We start from the raw sequence: 17975 nt of genomic DNA, 5'->3' as shown, positions 1-17975 counted from the left end.
TGTGAGGATGGAGGAACTGATTTTGTTGTGCTTTGGAGTGTTTTTGTTATTAATGTTCTAATGACAATTGACTGAGGGCAAAGAGAAAGAAGAGATGTGTCTATTAATTTTATGTTTTGCATCAGTTCCTTTCCATAGATCAGCTATGCGAAATATTGTTTGATATTTAGCCCACTGAGTCCTTAGAAATTAAATTCTGGGGCATAGCTATATCAGAGCTAGAGTTTTCTAATGTTGACATAGGATGCCCTGAGCAGGTTGCTCTTTGCCTGAACCCATTTTACCTTCAGCCCTCAAGCTCCTTATGGAACAATTATTATCTCAGCTTTATGTTTTACCTGTCTCCTAACTCATAGGAGTCTTTGGCAACAGTGACAATAAGATAGGTATATGCATTGTTGGAACACCTGAAAGACCAGGCTAGGGACAGATCGTCATGGAGAAAATTTAACTGTGTAGTTGCTGAAAGTCAACACGGACTTTATGGCACATAATCAATAAATTATCATTTTGCTGATTCTGTATTTGCTTTTGCTGCACTGATACATTCCACATGGTGCGTTTAAAATCTTACTCATGATCTTTGCATAATAGGATCATTGGTGCTGCTGGCAAAACACTTTTCATTGTTTTGAATTCACAAGACCCTCAAAACCCTGCCAATTCTGTTTTTTTCCCCCATAAAGTAAATTCCCATTAGTTAATTCATTTTTAATTAATTATAATATTTATAATGTATTTCAAAAGAGCCAGTTTGGTGTAGTGGTTAAGGCATCAGGCTAGAAAGCAGGAGACCGTGAGTTCTAGTCCCACCTTGGGCATGAAGCCAGCTGGGTGACCTTGGGCCAGTTATTCTTTCTCAGCCATAGGAAGCAGGCGAGGGCAAACCACTTCTGAAAAACCTTGCCAGGAAAACTGCAATGACTTGTCCAAGTAGTCACCAGGAGTCAACGATGACTTAGAGGCACCAAACAAACAAACAAAGCATATTTCTCAAATTGACTAACAACTATTTAAAACTGAATTAAAATATTAAAGATATTTAAATAACCAAATAATAGTATCAGAACAGTCCTTTTTCAGTTTAAAGACCCTCTCAAGTCAAGTTCAGTTCTTGATGACCAGTGGACAGATCAGTGGCAATAATGTGGAAGAATTTTGCCACTGCCGCCTTCTAGGATTTCTTTCTTTTTTCTTTTTTTACTTCCTGGTATGACATATAGTTGTGGGATTGCCCAGTGATCTTCCATGCGACTGCTAACCATGCCTGTTAAGCTCCTAAGTCCAGAGCAGCCCCTCAGACCAATGGTGCCCTGCAGACTATCCTGAACTTTTTTCATGATTTAATGTTATCTCAGACATTTCATCTGGTTGCTAACAACTCATTAGTAGCAAGGATCATGAGGTGGGTTCAAACGTTCTTCAACAGTAAAGAATAGCCAGTCTTCCCTATCACAAAGATTTTGTCTGTCAAGATCTGAACCAAGCATTTTGATAGTTGAACTCTGGAAAGAAGTGAAATCAAAAGCTGAAAATTTGAATAATATATTTTGAAAGAAGACTCTTTCTTTAGGATCACTATCAGTTCATCTTGGAGTCAGGTTTGGGTTGCCATCCATAGCACTAAGGTAATTGTTTATCAGGAATATGGGTACAAATGAAATAAATGAAGCAATCCCATTCCACAGACAGCTCTATGTGATATCAATCCCACTTCCAAGTAAGCATATATAGCAGCCTTCCCAAAGCTAGCAAGTGACATAAGCCCCTTAATTTGCAACCACTCTAGATCTCCTATTGGAGAAGAATAGTGTACAGCATTGCATCTCAGTTAAACAATGTCAGTTAAAACAACTAAAGGTTAGAGGTTGGGCCTATAGATATAATGATAAACTGACAGGATATAATGTAAGGATTTAAGGATATCAGACCTTAGGGCTATTTTTTTCTGGCAGTATATAGAAAACTGGTAAAATCATGCCAAAATGTAATAACTTCAAGTGTTGAATTGTATTTTTTTTTAAGCATGTATTCTCATATACATATATATATATATACATACATACATACATACATACATATATTCTCTTGTAATTTGGGGAAGGGGCAGGAATTCCATGAGAATTCGTGGTAGGTAAGTAGGTAGGTAGACAGACAGACAGACAGACAGACAGATACCATAATGTGTCTAGGAAGCTGCATGCACAATTTCTAACCAAATTAATTATTCAGATTGTTAGCCTAACCCCAATATTTCCATCCTACTTGAGGCAGACTCAGCTCCAACTTTAGCAAACTGAAAAAAAAAAAAGGATATTTGAAAGGGAATATTTGCATGTTTGGGGGTGTGACAAGTACAATTACAGTTCTTGATTACTTGCAAGATGTTAAGCACATTCAGATTAATATTGTGAAAGTTCACCCGTCTGAACTTCCACTCAGTATAGGTTTTGGCTGTCGTGGTAGCAGTGGGTAGATTTATGGCAGGGCTAGTGTGTGCCATTCAGGGAGGTTCTGGACTATAATTGCATTGTTTCCTAGTAAAGTAACATAGCTGCTACTTTTTGATTTGTCTGATTTATATGCTTTGACCAAAAAGGTATATTCATCGAATAATATTCTCAGTACAGTTGTAGTTATGTTCTGAAGGGACATGAATTTTCATTTCCTATTTGTATTGAACCTGCATTTATAAGGCCATAAATTTACCTTATCTATCAAGTAGACTTTCTTGGTTAATAGAACAGTAATGATAGTAAAACAAAGTAATAGTTGATAATGCCCTTTGTGAGTTCAGGATACATAAGGATAATAGCTTGTCTGACATTCTTTAGAGCCAATATTTACCTTTATAGCTACTTATGGCCTCCTGAGACCCATTCATTGTGTAATTCCCATTAAGAGCTGGTAGTAAAACAGCCTGTTGTCTTACTATTTTTCCCATTAAGAACACCAGCAGTTATAAATAGCCTGTCTTATATATAGATGTATAGCAAGCATGTTTTTTTCCTAGAGGTATCTCACTTCTTGATTTATAGGCCACACTATTTCTTTCTTTTTTTAATTGTTTTTTTCTTATTTCCATTTTCTTTCCACTTCCTTCTTTGCACTAGACATTCATGACAAAACAAAAGCTTACATCTCTAGTCACATGCTCACCCATCTCATGTGATTCATTTTTCAGTCTCCCGTTATCAGTTTCAATATAATAGACTTTGAAAACAGTATTTTGTGATCCATAATTTGTAAAGAATCATCTCTAGACTTCTAGTGTCCTGGTGCACTAAAAAACCTCTAGGTCAGACTCTCTGAAAGTCTTCCTGTTTGGGAACACATATAGGAAGTATTAGTTTATAGAAGCAATAAGATAATACTTATATAATTATTGTAATAGCAGATTTTGAAGAAAAGGTCTCTTCCTATTCCTTCCATTTGGAATATATATTTTTCAGTTTCATCCCTAATTTTCTAATCTTGGCTCCTTTTTTCACATTGTTATTGATAAGGTTCACCTGTGGATGAAGTTAGCAGCATTCAAGACCATTCCTTTCCCATGTAAACATTTGCTGCTTCCTTTCTACTTATTTCAAGGTCCGAGCTCCTCAAGCATCTCCCCAAAGGCCTGCTGCTAAATATCCATGGTGGCTACAGATATACTATAGTGTCTGGAGTCCCCAGTCCCATTCAACATACTGGGTGCAGGAAAAACTGATAATGGGATAATGGAGAAAGTTCCTACATCCTGGATCATAGTTTGCATTAGACCATGATTTGTCAAGGAAGACTTGTTGACAAATGTTGAAAGATAGCATTATAGCCACTTAAGCAAATCTCCCCAGATAATTTCAGTACAACCTCATTTGCTTCTGACTTCCATTGCTTGGTATTACTGCCATTGATGTCCTTCCACCTGTTATTTGGTACTAAGGGTGGACATCCCGGCAGAGCATCACTTCTGTAGGTTCTGGATTCTGGAGCCAAAGTTCTCTATTATGTAAAGGCAAAGAGGCAACGTTTTCTATTATGTAAATGCTACAGCAGCTGCTGCTGGGGGCTCTTGGCACTATACATGGAAATCATTTGAACTGGAGAGACAAAATTAAAAAAATGTGATGCACAAGAGGAGGGGAAGGAATGTGGAGAAGAATAAGGATGTGTTTCAGCAATTAAAACAGAATTATTGTAATGTTTTATTTTTATTTTTCTATCTTTTCTAGATTCTCACTGGCAGGATGAGATCTAGATCTTTTATTTTTCTATCTATCTTTTCTAGATTCTCACTGGCAAGATGCTCACATGCACACAGAGAACACTTCAACCTGAAACAGGGATGTCCGCCCTTAGTACCAAATAGCAGGTGGAAGGACATCAATGGCAGTTATGGCTCCAGCCGCTAAAGTACAGAGAGGTTCAATAAGGGAGAGAGAAAGAGCAAGGCTCTTGAACAGTTAAAGGAAAGATTAGAAGAGAAAGCAGATAATTGGATCAGGAAAATTTCAGCTCCTAAAAAAGCTGGAGATACTAGAATTCTCCCTTTAGTTACTGAAGATGAAAATGTTCCTTACATCTCAGGGAATTGACTTTTTGATGGACAAGGCAAGACCCACATAAGCAGGCCAGGAGCATGGGATGCTGCATAGGACACCCTGAGGTCATTTGCCTAGTAGTGAGTGCCTCCATAATTGTGCATTTAAGGGATTTACACCCACCCAAAGATATTTGAAAAAGTCTTTCAGATTTATATGAAAAAAAAGATGCATAGTCTCCAAAGTGTCATGCAACAAACAACCAGAGGTGGGGGAGGGAAAGACTATATCTACATATCAAATAAAAGATACTTAAATCAGTGTGAGCAGCTAAACTTGACTAGACAAGAAGAAATGCTAGTTGCCTTCATTTTAAATTCATTGCCTAGAAGTACCAAGCTGTGGTTCATGCAGTAAAAATGTAAAAGGAAGCCAATATTAATTTTGTGATAAATTGTTTACAAGACCATATTTCACATAATTCTGAAGGAGAGAATGCAGTTCTTATTCAAGAACCTGCTTGCAAGTCTAGGAGAAAAGAAGGAAATGCTTCATTCACAGCGGCTCAAGTCATTTGCAACTCAGTTGTCCTAGAAAAGGGTGACAAGACAAACTATTAGACTACATTCCAGTATAAGAAAAAGTTAGAAGGAGGTATAGCAATGAATGCAAGAATGGATCAGTCATGACATAGCATCCATTTTGATTGTGCAGCAATTTCTAATTTCATTAAAAAGCAAGAAAGTGTCATTCAATTAATGAGTATGCCGTTTACTTAGCAAATAGATCACCTCATCCAGGACAGGCTCTATAAGATTTCATTATGCATTAGACAATGCAAAGGCACTCATTTTAACAATTAAAGCTACTTTATATATCCCATATCTGGAATCAGTTTGCTGTCAGTAAAATATATCACAGAGAAGGGCTAGGACATAAAATTTAATGACAATCATTGTTATATAACTGAGAATTGGGAATCACGTATGAAAGGCCCCCTCCAGAAAAACTGACAATACAACTTAGACTGTGTAAAAGCTACAGCAAAGGCAGCAAAGAATTGCAACCACAAAAATGGTGTAACCAAATGGCACTAGAGGAGGGGGCACAGAGATTCAGATGCTCTTGTAAATGTGAGGGCTTAAGCAAAAGGACTAATATTACAGCCATGTGTAAATCAGTCCAGGTGTACATGAGTTATAAGTGGCAAAAGCAGAAAGCCAATGAATGTGGAGAGAAAAGAAACAAGGAAGCCTTTAGTGCTAGTTTAGAGACACTTGTAAGTGAATGTATGTCACCATACCAGATGGAAGCAGATATATGCTCACATTCATAGATAGTTATACAAGATGTGTATTTTGCTACTTGCTCAGTGAAAGCAGTGAAGTACCAGAGAAATTTAAAGAATATATGAGTTTAGTAAGCAATAAATTTGGGTGAAAGCCTCAAGAAAAAATGGGGAGATTATACAGCAGGCAACATGGAAAGCTCCCTGAAAGAGGAAGGCTTAAGAATGAAACCACAGGGGCCTATACACAAAAATGAAATTGTATAGCAGAGAGGAGATGGGGTTCATGCTGCAAGATGCAGGACAGCATCTTTCTTTTTGCAGCAAGGAAATCCTGGTAAAATAGCTTGGAAGTGACTCCTGCTATTTGGTATCCAGATAGAAAGAGAAGAGGATGGACATTATCTCCTCTACCACAGGGCCAACAAAGCCAGTACATCTATGGAAACTCACTTCCTAAAACAAACAATAAGCCTATGCCTGAGGCTGACAAAAATTCAGGTCTGCAGGTGGAAAGCTCCTGTACTTTCCCATATTGACAATGGGTAAGTCATTTACCAGGCATTGCTAAAGCAGTTGGAACCCTGTGTAGGAAGGTAAGTGCACAGCCAAAGGACTGGAGTCAAGAAGGTGGATAGATACCTAAAGGGCACACTGAAATCTCAGACTGGCAGCCAACAGTAATATCAGACTGGCAGGCTACATGGACCCAAACTGGACAGATCACAAGTCCACAAATGGACAGTTGTTCCTGTGTGTGTGTGTGTGTGTGTGATCATTTGGGAAAGCAAAAAGCACTCAGTCACTGCCCTATCATCTACTGTAGAAGAGGATGCATTTGTAGCACAAATGTGCCCAGAGCTATGTAGCTGCATGAATGGACTTTGGGATAGATGAAGCAATGCCAACAGTCCTCTTTGAGAGCAAATAAGGATGGATTCAGTTCCCCAAATGGAGCAAACTATATCCAGAACAATTAATGAAGTACTATTATGTGCAGGATGCTTAAGAATAGAGACTTCTGAACTGAAATGCTGCCCATCAGAAGAGATGCTGGCAGATGCACTTTAAGCCTTTGCCCAAAAATCAACCCAAAGCCCTTTGAGAAATGTGGGAGCGGTGACTCGGTGCATGAGCCAGTAAGAAATGGAGGCCCGCATCCAATGGCACTCACTGTTCAGCACCTCCTGACCTCCTGACCACAGGCAGACAGGATAGTTTAAACAGAGAGTCAAGGATTTTCTGTGTCCGTCTTTGTCTATCACTCTGCACATCCTGTACGTGCAGGGCATATGCTCTTTTGACTCTCAATGCAGATAGTGAGGTGCCAGTTTTTGCCTACCGTATAATGAATTTCCTGTAAAGAAATCTCCTTTCTATGATAAAAACCTGCTTCACTAATAATTGCACAGGTCAAAATCCTACTCTCTATGCCCACCCAGAATGCTTCATCCTCCACTGTGGTTGGACGTAGAGGGGGGGGTGGGATCATTGACAAGCCATTCCTTTCAGTCTCAATCCAGTCTCTGCATGTCCATTTGTCTTAAACTTGCAGTGTTCTATGGGTTTTATCAAAATACACAGGCTATATTTTATTCAGTTAAAAGTAATGTTCTTTTTTTTTAATAGCTCTTTTCATTTTTCCCGTTAATTTCCCTATCAGGATAAATGGTGTTGGGATGATACATTTTGGATGGCAGTATATAGGTCTTCTGTTCCTAAGACCAGGAACTTTGACTGAGGAGATCACACCAACACACTGTTGTTTTTGTTACCTTCTTTAAATGAAAGTAAGTATATCCACATTGGTATACCCATATTCAGGAAGTACTCATTTCATAAGCTGATGTTTCTGGCCAAGACCACAACCGATGTTGTAGGAAAAATTCTTTCAATTCATTTCTTCAATATTTCTAATATAGTAAGTTCTGCGTTTTCTTGGTTCTTGGCACATGATTCTGTTTTGTATATTGGGTCAAAGGACAAAACCAAACCTATTTTTGTTTGGTTTGTATAATATTGGGTCATAATTCCCCTTGACCTTTGATGGGTTAAGCTCATAATGCATCACTGGTTTTACAAGACGTTCAGTAACCAACACCCCTTTCCTGCATACCGGAGAGTACTATAAAAAGAAAAAAGTAAAGAGAATTTAGCTCTTTGTTGAAAAGTCTGCAATTGACAGCTATGCTGTGAATACAAAATCTACTTTGACATTTCAAAACCCCCACAGCAGTTCAATCAAATGAGTTTATCAGCATCAGTGAAGTTACTCTGTCTATTTAGATGGACCTGCAGTGAGACAAAAACACAGAAAGAACCTTAAGGCTCTAGCGTCTTGTCTTTTAGAAGCTTTTAGTTTGACCATTCCACTTGAATGGAAGAATCCTAATTTGTAATCAGATGTAACAAGGCAATGACAGAGTGATAATTTCTAATCTCCACAGGAAATCTTAAGAACTTTTATGCCGTTCTGTTTTATTGCATTGATGTTTGCCAGTGAGAAAAATGTAAATTTCCACAGTCATATTTTAGGTTTTTAAACGGTTCTGAGGATTTTTTTTTTTTTTAATCATTGGGCATTAGGGAGGAAGCAATGATGGTTGCACACCTGGAAAGAAGGGGAAAAAGAGGTGTGTTGTTGGAAGGACTGGTGTGATTATTTTTTCTACAAATGTCAAGATGGCTTCTGCAAAAAAAAAAAAGCAAAAAAAAAACAACCTAGGAATGAAATCAATATCACTCTGATGGACCTTGGAAGTGTTGTTCTTTTGAAACAACACCTTTAAAGTGTATAAATGATAATGTTTCAGTTACGTCCTCTATGACTGGATCAAAGTTGTAGCTAATTTCATTATGTTTTGGATTTCATCCAGAGAGACAGATAGACAGACAGACAGACAGACAGATGCCTTGATGCTACGTAGGTTCATAGTTCAGTGCAGGTTTACAGATTAATTACATATAGTCTGATAAAAAGGGCCAGAAAAAGTGCACTCTCAATTACTATTGTGGAAGAGTTCCATGTGGGGGAAAAAGATAAAATATTGGGTGATTGATTTCTATATTTATGATAAGCCCTTCATATCTGCTTCAGCTCTTATTTTTATTAGACCTTAGGAGAGCCGTATGTAGTAGATGAGAAAATGTCTTCAAGTCATTCATTTTTATTGGGTTGGATTTGAAGGGCTGGAATCAAAGCATCTGAAGGAACACTAACCAGCGCTTTATGTTTTCATTTGGGTTGTTCTCTTCTTGGATTTACTATTATTTAACAGTCCATCTCGAGCCATAAAGCATGGGTGATAAATCAAAGGAAACACATCAAGCAAGGACTACGTTGTTCAAACAAAATAGAATAACTCTTCAAACAATATGTACAAACAGCAGGAACTTTTTTTCACATCTCTTGTCAAATTTTCTGTATTCTGACATACTTTCTAAACCACTCAGCCCTTCCTATAGCATGGCAAAAGGGGCATTGGCCTGCATGGTCATTTATAAACATAAATAAGCCAAGTAAAACATTCACTTGTGTTACTCATAGTTTTTTTTTTAACTTTATTAGTATCATAGAATTACAGTTCAACATAAAATAATGAGATTTTGCTAAACTCTGTAAAGCATTACATGCATCTGCCATAAACAATCTCTGTTATAGATTTAGGTCTTATTGCCACATTGCTGCACTGAAGTGCAATAAACATTCAATGTCATCTTGTTTAAATTATTCCAGGAGTAAACAGAAACTGACCTCTATAAGAGTGTATCATTATTTTCAAGGAAGACTTACTATTATTACATGGTTTAGCAAAGCATTGTAAAAAAGCTACACAGAGAGTACCTTGTCTTTGATAAATGTGCAATCAGATTTATACAGGATACTGTTCACAGAGACTAACAAACTAAGAGATGAGATAATGCATCATTGCATAGCAAAAAAAAGAAAGAAAAAAAGAAAAAAAGAAGGAAAAAAAAAGCAGAACTAGTTAAGTAATATTCATCTCTAATGTGCCAAATGCAGACTGAAAATAGCCAAATGGATAACTAGGAAGGTCAAATGCCCTTGATGAACACACTAGATTAAACGCCAAAATAACAAGATAAACAAATACTGAAGTGAAAGAGTCATATTTTATTTTGATTGTTTTTCTATACATATATCTACACAAAATGCCAGAAGATAACACATCCTCTTTAGTAAGCTTCAGTCAGATTAGCTCATCAAGTTTAGACAGGACTAAATGGTAGACAATGAAGCGTTAGTTTTTTTTAAAAGTCACCTTTTCTAAAGAAAAAGTATTCTATTTCGTTTTGTAGATACTAACTGTGCAGCAACCTTTTGATTTATTGAGAAAGAGTATATAAAACATTGCCTGTAACATATATAGATATCAACCTCACTATCGTATTAGCTATTTTGACTGAAGGTCCATATAGCCTTATTTTTAAAATGCATTCACTACCATGTGTTATGGATTCTGAACCCCTGCATTAACACCTCCCCAAGTCTTTCAGTGCTTCAACTCTTTTTTTTTTAATATCCATCTCTGTAATTTGATTTTTCCCCCTTTAAAATAATTTTTCAGCAGAAATGAAACTGGGTAGAATTATTTGGGGAATACTAAGTACTTGAAAAATGGACATTTTGGATTTAAAGCCCTTACATATTATTCCTACAAATATATTGCTACAGTAAAAATGAAATGTAATACGTTTTACTCAATAAAATGTATTTTCCTGTACATTCGTTTGTGTATTTTTTTCTGTATTTAATGCTACATATATTACATCACTTATTGTTAACAGTTATGTATCAGCAAATATAGCAATAATATACAGATGACGTTTGTCTTAAATATTTTACCATTTTCCTACCAAATATAATTCCATATTTTTCTATTCACGCATTACCTGAGCATACCAGTCTTTAGCCTAATAGTATACACTAGATGATAGTTTCAAATTGCAAGCTATCGTACAGATAACCGCTTTACAAATGGAATATATTGTATTCCAAGCTCTCTTCCTTGTCTTTTTCTCCCTTTTCTTTCAAATGCCACTGACTTTTCTTAAAAGAAAAAAGTGCAGGTTCTAAATGTTTCTTTTAAAAATGCAACATATTAAGAGTTTAGAGAAGTAACCCCTACACAGTATAATATGAACATAAAAAAGTAAAAAAAAATGTACAATTTCATGATGTATATGTACACATGTTACTGAAATAATACATTTTGTCTTTCATTTTGCCATATGTTGCAACCTAAAACTTTTCCATTGCAATCTCTCTCCATGTTGACTTGAAGGCAACCTCCATGGGCCATTTTATAAAATAATACATTCAATGTACCTAGATCTTCTTAAATAATCTTTTCCTTCTAAAGCAAACGACTAAACAAAAGCCTGAATTCAAATACAAAAGCCCAAAACGAGAAACGACCCTGTATTGTTTTATCTAACAGGACAAAGGGGTTTAGAGCTCTGCACTGAATGTGCCATTGGTCTGATATTATTAAGTCAAGTGACAATCTGATGCTTAAAATAAGACTGAAGTGAGAGAGCATATTAAAGCATTCATTATATGAATCCATGTGCTATTCTGTGAGAATATCTACCATTAGGAAATAGACTTTTTTGTATGTAAATATGAACATTAATTTGCTTTAAAACTGGTGTTTGGGAAGTTCAGCAAATAGGAAATCTAGGAAAAATACTATATTTTCTGGAATCCAGCACTCTGGATAGATGCATATCCTATAAAAGAATTCAAATAAGCAGCACTCCAAAAATGGAAACTAGAATACCTTATGTGCAACGTGAACATATATAAAGACGGTTTTACCTTCTATCATTTTGCATAAAAATATTTCTGTTCTGACATATACAGCGTCCCTTCTGGGAAGATCCAGCAGTAGGCTATCGACAAGCGATTTGGATTTCTTTCATTTCTCTCTCTTGTTCAGAGTCACGGTTCAGAATCTGGTGTCTACATCACGTTATTACAGCCCTAGAGTACAGAGTTAATATCTTTTCTATTTTTATACATATATATATATATATATATATATATATATATACACACATATATATATATATGTGTGTGTGTGTGTGTGTGTGTGTATATATATATACACACACACACACATACACTTTTGCTTTATAAAATAAGGGAATCTCAATTTCTTTAAGACAGAGGCAATGAAGCAAATGAGAACTGCTGTGTGTTTAGAACCGAAAAGCAATTCCCAGTGCAAAACAGATGGACAACTGTTATGGATGATGGGGCTAGTGTGGAGGGTTTTGGTCCTTAAGCTGGGGCTCTCTATTTAAGTAGGTTGCCCAATACACTAAATTGAAAATCCCAAAGAGCAGCGGAAACGCTATCCTTGATAGTCGATCGATTTTGCTGACGCTGTTAAAAGTTTTCTTGGGTTCAGGTGGCTTCGCTTCAGCTTTCACTTCTTTCGGCTCTATCGTTGCACTTTTAGCAATGGTAGCTAGTCCAGGGTCCCTTGCAATATTTGGGGTAAAGCTGGTTGCTGGCGCTGGTGCTGTGAATGAGTTGTTTTTCATAATGAGAGGGTCCTTTACTTTCTTTGGCTACGAATAAAGAACACAGATTTTAAACTAGGCATCTTTTCATCCATATAACAGTATTATTGCTCTGAAATATGAATACTTGGTTCAGCTCAGTTGTCCCAGACAGGCATGTAGAAACAGAAACTTTTTTTTTTCTTTTTCCAGATATTGCACATGGTCAGGTAGACTGCAGAGACAGAAAATAGGAGCAGGAATATTCCATCTCTTCTGTTGAGAAACCAAATGTCTTTGCCTGTTCAGATGTCACCATATAGTCATTCCATCCAGTTAAACAGTTTCCATTCTGGTTTATCATTATTAGAACTGTAACTTCTAAAAAGTGATATGAATGGAAAAGTTGGACTGGCATTCAAAAGAGTTATGAGTGGGTGATGCAGAGAGTTTTAAAAATTAATATTCAGGTGAAACCAGAATTTTTCTTATTAGGACTTAAGGACAATCAACTAGAAAAGGCTCGTGTACAATTGGTGTTATATATGGTAACTGCAGCAAGGCTATTATATGCACAAAGATGGAAGAATACAGAAATGCCCATAATGGAGGAACGGATTGTGAAGATGGCAGAGCTTGCAGAAATGGCTAAACTGACTTGTTTGATTAAGGAGGCAACAATTACTTTTATAAAAGACTGGAAACCCTTTATGGACTTTTTGCTGAAAATGGATGAAAATGAATTGGTGATTTCAGGAATTATTGATTAAAAAGGTTTGTTTATAGGAAGAAGGAAGCCATAATGTGTAATTTGGGAGAGTAGAAATGGTAATTACTATGTTCATAACTGCTGCAAAGATCAGAAGATGCTTTTTCAGATATCTTTCTTTCTCTCTCTCTTTTTCTTGTTCTTTCACTTTTTCTTTTATTTCATATTTCTTTCTTTTTTCTACTTTTCCTTTTATGTTTCCATTGTTTTTTAATTTTATGTCAAATATTCCTTTAATAAAATTATATTTAAAAAAGAGTTATGAGTGGCATGCCAAAGATGCGATAGGAGGATGTGTAGAATACAGCTTGACCAGCAGAAAGACAAAAAAGCATCAAATGCGCTAGATATTGAATTATATTTTAATAATATGTGTGTATGTGTGTGTGCGTGAGAGAGAGAGAGAGATTAGGTGAATAGCTAAATAATGTCCTCCTTGGAGCTTAATCAGAGGAGTAGAAATAAGGCTCAGTAAAGTGTCTCCATTGCATCCTTTGATGGGCTTCAAGAAGGCAGGAAATCATCAGAAATATGGCAATATAGTAGTCGTAGAATTATTTATCTCCCAACTCTATGTTCCTAATGGTCTATCCTCATTCATAACTTGCCCAATGCCATAGAAAAATTACACTTTCTTTTTAGAAACAAATATATGAAGGAGCACCGTTTCTTTCTGTCATTTTAGTTACAGAAATGAATGGAAATTTAAAGGAATAAGTTCTGGATGAGAAGTCAATTTATTTCTTATTCATTTCATATCTTTTTTTTTATACTTTCCATTATGGTCTTGCTAGAAGTACCTTTTAAGGTCACAGAATGGCAAAATCCAATGGAGCTGGCATTCTCCAAGACCAACTTTCCACAATACTTCTTCAGAATTTGGCATGGAGGGACACACTTATCCTAAAACTGTAAGCTGCATAGGCAATTTCTTCCAAAAAACACTTGCCCTTCCAACACCCCCCCACCCCCCACCCCCCACACATTCTTCTTCACAATCCCTTTTCTCCTACTACTGGACAGAGGCAAATCCTTTTTGCTTCTGGTCCTTTGCTTGAACCTCTCAGAAACCATTTTTGGTGGCTATTCTGCACTCATGGACGTTCTCCCTTAGGCTGTAAGCAAAGATGAACCCTAAACTGCTTGAATATTTGTTTTTGGAGTTCCCAGTGGTAAATTTCTTTCAGGTGGTTTGTAGATTCTTCCTGTATTTCCATTTATCTCTGGAACTGATGAAATTAAATACTAAATCAATGGGTATTTAGGAAAGTCATCCAAAGACATCTTTTTCACCAAGCTTTTAATTCTTAACTATATTCATGGCTGACTTACATTTTTGTTTTTATTTTAATTATGTTAATTTGATATGTTTTATGTTTCTTTTGGAATAAACAAAAATGTGGGGTAAAACTTCAATAATAAATAAATAATTCACTGATATTTTTGAAGATAAGAAATAGTGCATGGATAGAATAAATCCTTTAGAAGCCTTTTGGATAAAAAGTGCAGGCTATTTTCATCTAATAAGCAGAATAAACACAGTTAATCCCATTTGCAGAGCATGATCCAAAAATCATTTATTTAAAGTCAAGGATACTTTAGTTAGCTGACTTTGTTCAGCATTGGTTTCCAAGTTCTTTCTGATTTTTTTTTTTTTAAAAAAACTTCCAATATTTTTCTTATAATCCTATGCAGGGCAAAAGGAACCATAAATCCTTGTCACTTCATCTTCTTAATTCTTAGAAATGAACCTCAGTGAATGAAGCAATGTGTTATTGAGATCCCTGGGGAACTGCCATAGAGGTATCATTCACTTCTTTCACTGATCTGGGGACTAAAGTCTTCTTTCTGACTGGGCAAAATTGATCCATAGGCCAGATCCTGACCTGGTCATCATTTCTTGGCAGAAATAGCAGGATTGAACAGTCAAGGTTAAACTTTGCTTTGCAAAGTTTGAAACTTGGGTGTGCTTCGGGCTTTGCTGCCAAATACTGTGAAGGAATGTACAGCAAATCTTGAGAATAAGGAAGGAATGAGCAATCCATTGAGGGGGGACTAAGCAAAGATTATTCCATCCTGAGAAAGAGGAGAGTGTGAGGAAGAAACCCAAAACAACCCTACTTTGATTTTTTTTAGTATCAGAAAGGACATAGAGAAACTTGGGCAGGCATTCAAGATTCTGCCAGTCTATCTTACTACAATGAAGAGCTCTGCTGCCATCCCTGCTGTGTTGGTTTCTTGACTGGGCCCACCTCAAATGACTGTCAGGTACCTTCACACTTGTGTTGAGATCCTTTTAGAAGCCAAAGAATAGTCTCACTTCCAAAGCCTTCTTCTGAGGAGGATGGGGTTGCGGGGGGTGGGGGGGAAATCAGACCTTCTATACTCTAGCTCAGTATTTCTCAACCTTAACAACTTTAAGATGTGTGGACTGCAACTGGTTGAATCTGAAGTCCACACATCTTAAAGTTGCTGAGGTTGAGAAACACTGAAATACTCTATAGTTTGTAGTAGAGTGGCAGCCTTTTATTTTATTTTTATTTTTTTATTTTTCCGATTTACAGTATATAGCCACCAATCTCAGCACAGGTAACTCTGGGCAGCGTACAACAAAGCTAAAAACAATCAATAAATACATTAAAAATATAAAAAGCAAAATAAAACAGAGAATAAAAGGATGTTTAAAATAAGGGAGCCACCTCACTAACTTCCCCGTCCCCTGGGCCCCCCAGGCCTGCTGGCATAACCAAGTCTTAAGGGATCTCTGGGAATTCAACAATGATGAGTATTATCCAAACACTAATAATATTGATTATTTTCTCTTCCAGGAAATGAAAAGCAGTACAGATATAATTGTGATGGAATGGACTTTTGAAGGCCAGGCTCAGGGAGATAAGCGTGTTCTTAGCCCCCAACAGGAGCGTGGGAAGTTCAAGAAGATGAGGCTGGCACCTCCCTAAGGAATTCATGGTGTTGTGGCTGGCTGGCTTGGAACTAGGGTTCAGTCTGGTGAGATTTCTGTCTTGAGGTTGAAGCTAATAAACGCAACAGAACTGTATTTGCATTGTCTCTTGGAGTTCTTTGGGCTGAACCTGACAATAATAGATCTAATCTAATCTAATCTTTTATGTGTGCATGTGAGAGAGAGAGATTGAGAAACACTGCTCTAGGTTCTATCAAGTATTGTCAGAATAAAGTAGTGCTATGTGGGAAATTGTATGAAATAGCCAGTGGACACACATTTTATCTCTTGCCCTTGGTCTCAGAATTGCTCCTTTCTGCAATTTCTTTTTTTTTTTTTTCCCCAGACTCAAGAGTCTGAATCACACATGCATATACATCACTTTATGTCCTATGGCATGATGAATCATCACTCAACAACTTGCTGCTGAATGTCCCAATTTTCTCTATTGAAAAGTCTTATTTTTAGATGGTAATAAGTGGGTGGTATGAAATTTCTTTTTGAGGATTCTGATGAGTGATGGCTGTTTCACATATATCAGCAGTTGCTTGATAATCCCTGAATAAATAGCATGCATGTGTGATTTTGTCCTTAGCAGCTATCTGGAAAACAGCCAAAACAAATGAAATTTCTATACAGATTTAATCATTTTGATTATTTAATTAACAAATGCATTAATAAATACCTTACTTGTTCATATCTACTATGAAATTCTACTTTCTGGATTATTTTGAAAGTCATTGTGGTGTTGTATAATACCAGTTTGTTTAGCAGGGTCGTAGCAGGTAGATCAGACCATAAAATCAACTCCACAGGAAGGTACTTTCATTGATATTGGCTATAATAACAGGATTTTGAAAGTCTGATTGTGCTGTACCTCTTCCTCCTTCTTATAGTTCAGGAAATTAAGGAGGTGTCTGCCTGAACGGCTTTCAAATGTTATCTGAACATTCTGGACTTTAAAAACGCTGTAGCCCCTTTTGCCTAAGCAAAGTTTCTTCATATCTCTGTCAAGGTCATCTTCCTTACCCTCTCTATATTGCCCATGGTATATGCAAGTCATAAGTACACAGCAACCATTTCAAATAGGAATAAAATATCATATGAAGATTTGCCTTATTACCTTTTCAGGAACCACACTCTTGCCATCCCATGCGTAACCTCTCTTTGTAAAGTAGTTCACTGTGGCAAATTCAATCAGCGCTGAGAAGACAAATGCATAGCACACAGCTATGAACCAATCCATAGCTGTAGCATAAGCTACCTTGGGAAGAGAATTCCGTGCGCTGATGCTCAAGGTGGTCATTGTTAGCACAGTTGTCACCCCTAAAAAACAAAACAAGAATATTTCCAAATCTTTCAGGCTGCCATTCTGTTGCCATTTCTCTTCAAGAAAGCAATAGATTTTGCTTGTTTCCTGTACCCTGCTGAAATTAGCTGAGTGTGTCAGAAAGAAGTTGGGATATAAATTCAATCAAATAATTAAATCAGCCAATCAATAGGTAAAACAGATCTTTCTGGATCCAAAAAGGCCATTTAATAAGGCTGGGGAATTTGAGAGACGAGATCCCATTCATGGATAGAAAGCAATCAGTAATAGACATTTGAGGGTTGTAATCCAGGAATGAACATGGTTCCACACTGGGTTCTAGTTTTTCATTTGGTGATTTCTCCTGGATAAATGTTAAGATTTAGATTTAAGAACATACACTAGAATCTAATCTTAGAAGCAGATTTTTAATGCCTACTCCCACCAGTCCTAGCTAATAGAGTGCAGTTCAAGGGATTGTGGGAGTTATGGCTCAAAACAGCAGAGCAAGTTGCTTGTTCTCATCTCAGATTTATCTGCAATGATCTTTCTATGCCATATTTTTCATTCTGTCTAAAAACCAATAATAG

General features: G+C 36.7%; 1 protein-coding gene across 1 annotated transcript in view; it reads right to left on the bottom strand.

Moving 5' to 3' along the window:
* Window positions 1-12087: 12087 nt before the first annotated feature.
* The window catches only part of LOC103066754 (gamma-aminobutyric acid type A receptor subunit alpha1), a 44700-nt gene continuing 38812 nt past the window's right edge, over window positions 12088-17975 (bottom strand). Inside the window, exons 9-10 of the mRNA XM_088134749.1 lie at window positions 17200-17402; window positions 12088-12414 (exon numbers count right to left, since the gene is read on the bottom strand). Of these exons, the coding sequence (XP_087990875.1) occupies window positions 12100-12414; window positions 17200-17402 (518 nt within the window). The 3' untranslated portion in view covers window positions 12088-12099. The remainder of the gene's footprint in view (window positions 12415-17199; window positions 17403-17975) is intronic.

This window comes from Python bivittatus, unplaced genomic scaffold (genome assembly GCF_059951505.1).
Source record: "Python bivittatus isolate LINGU-HERP-01145 unplaced genomic scaffold, Pbiv_v1 ctg000080_np1212, whole genome shotgun sequence".
Taxonomy (NCBI): Eukaryota; Metazoa; Chordata; class Lepidosauria; order Squamata; family Pythonidae; genus Python; species Python bivittatus.
Note: the sequence above shows the minus strand (reverse complement) of the source record. Positions and strands in the feature narration are given on the sequence as shown.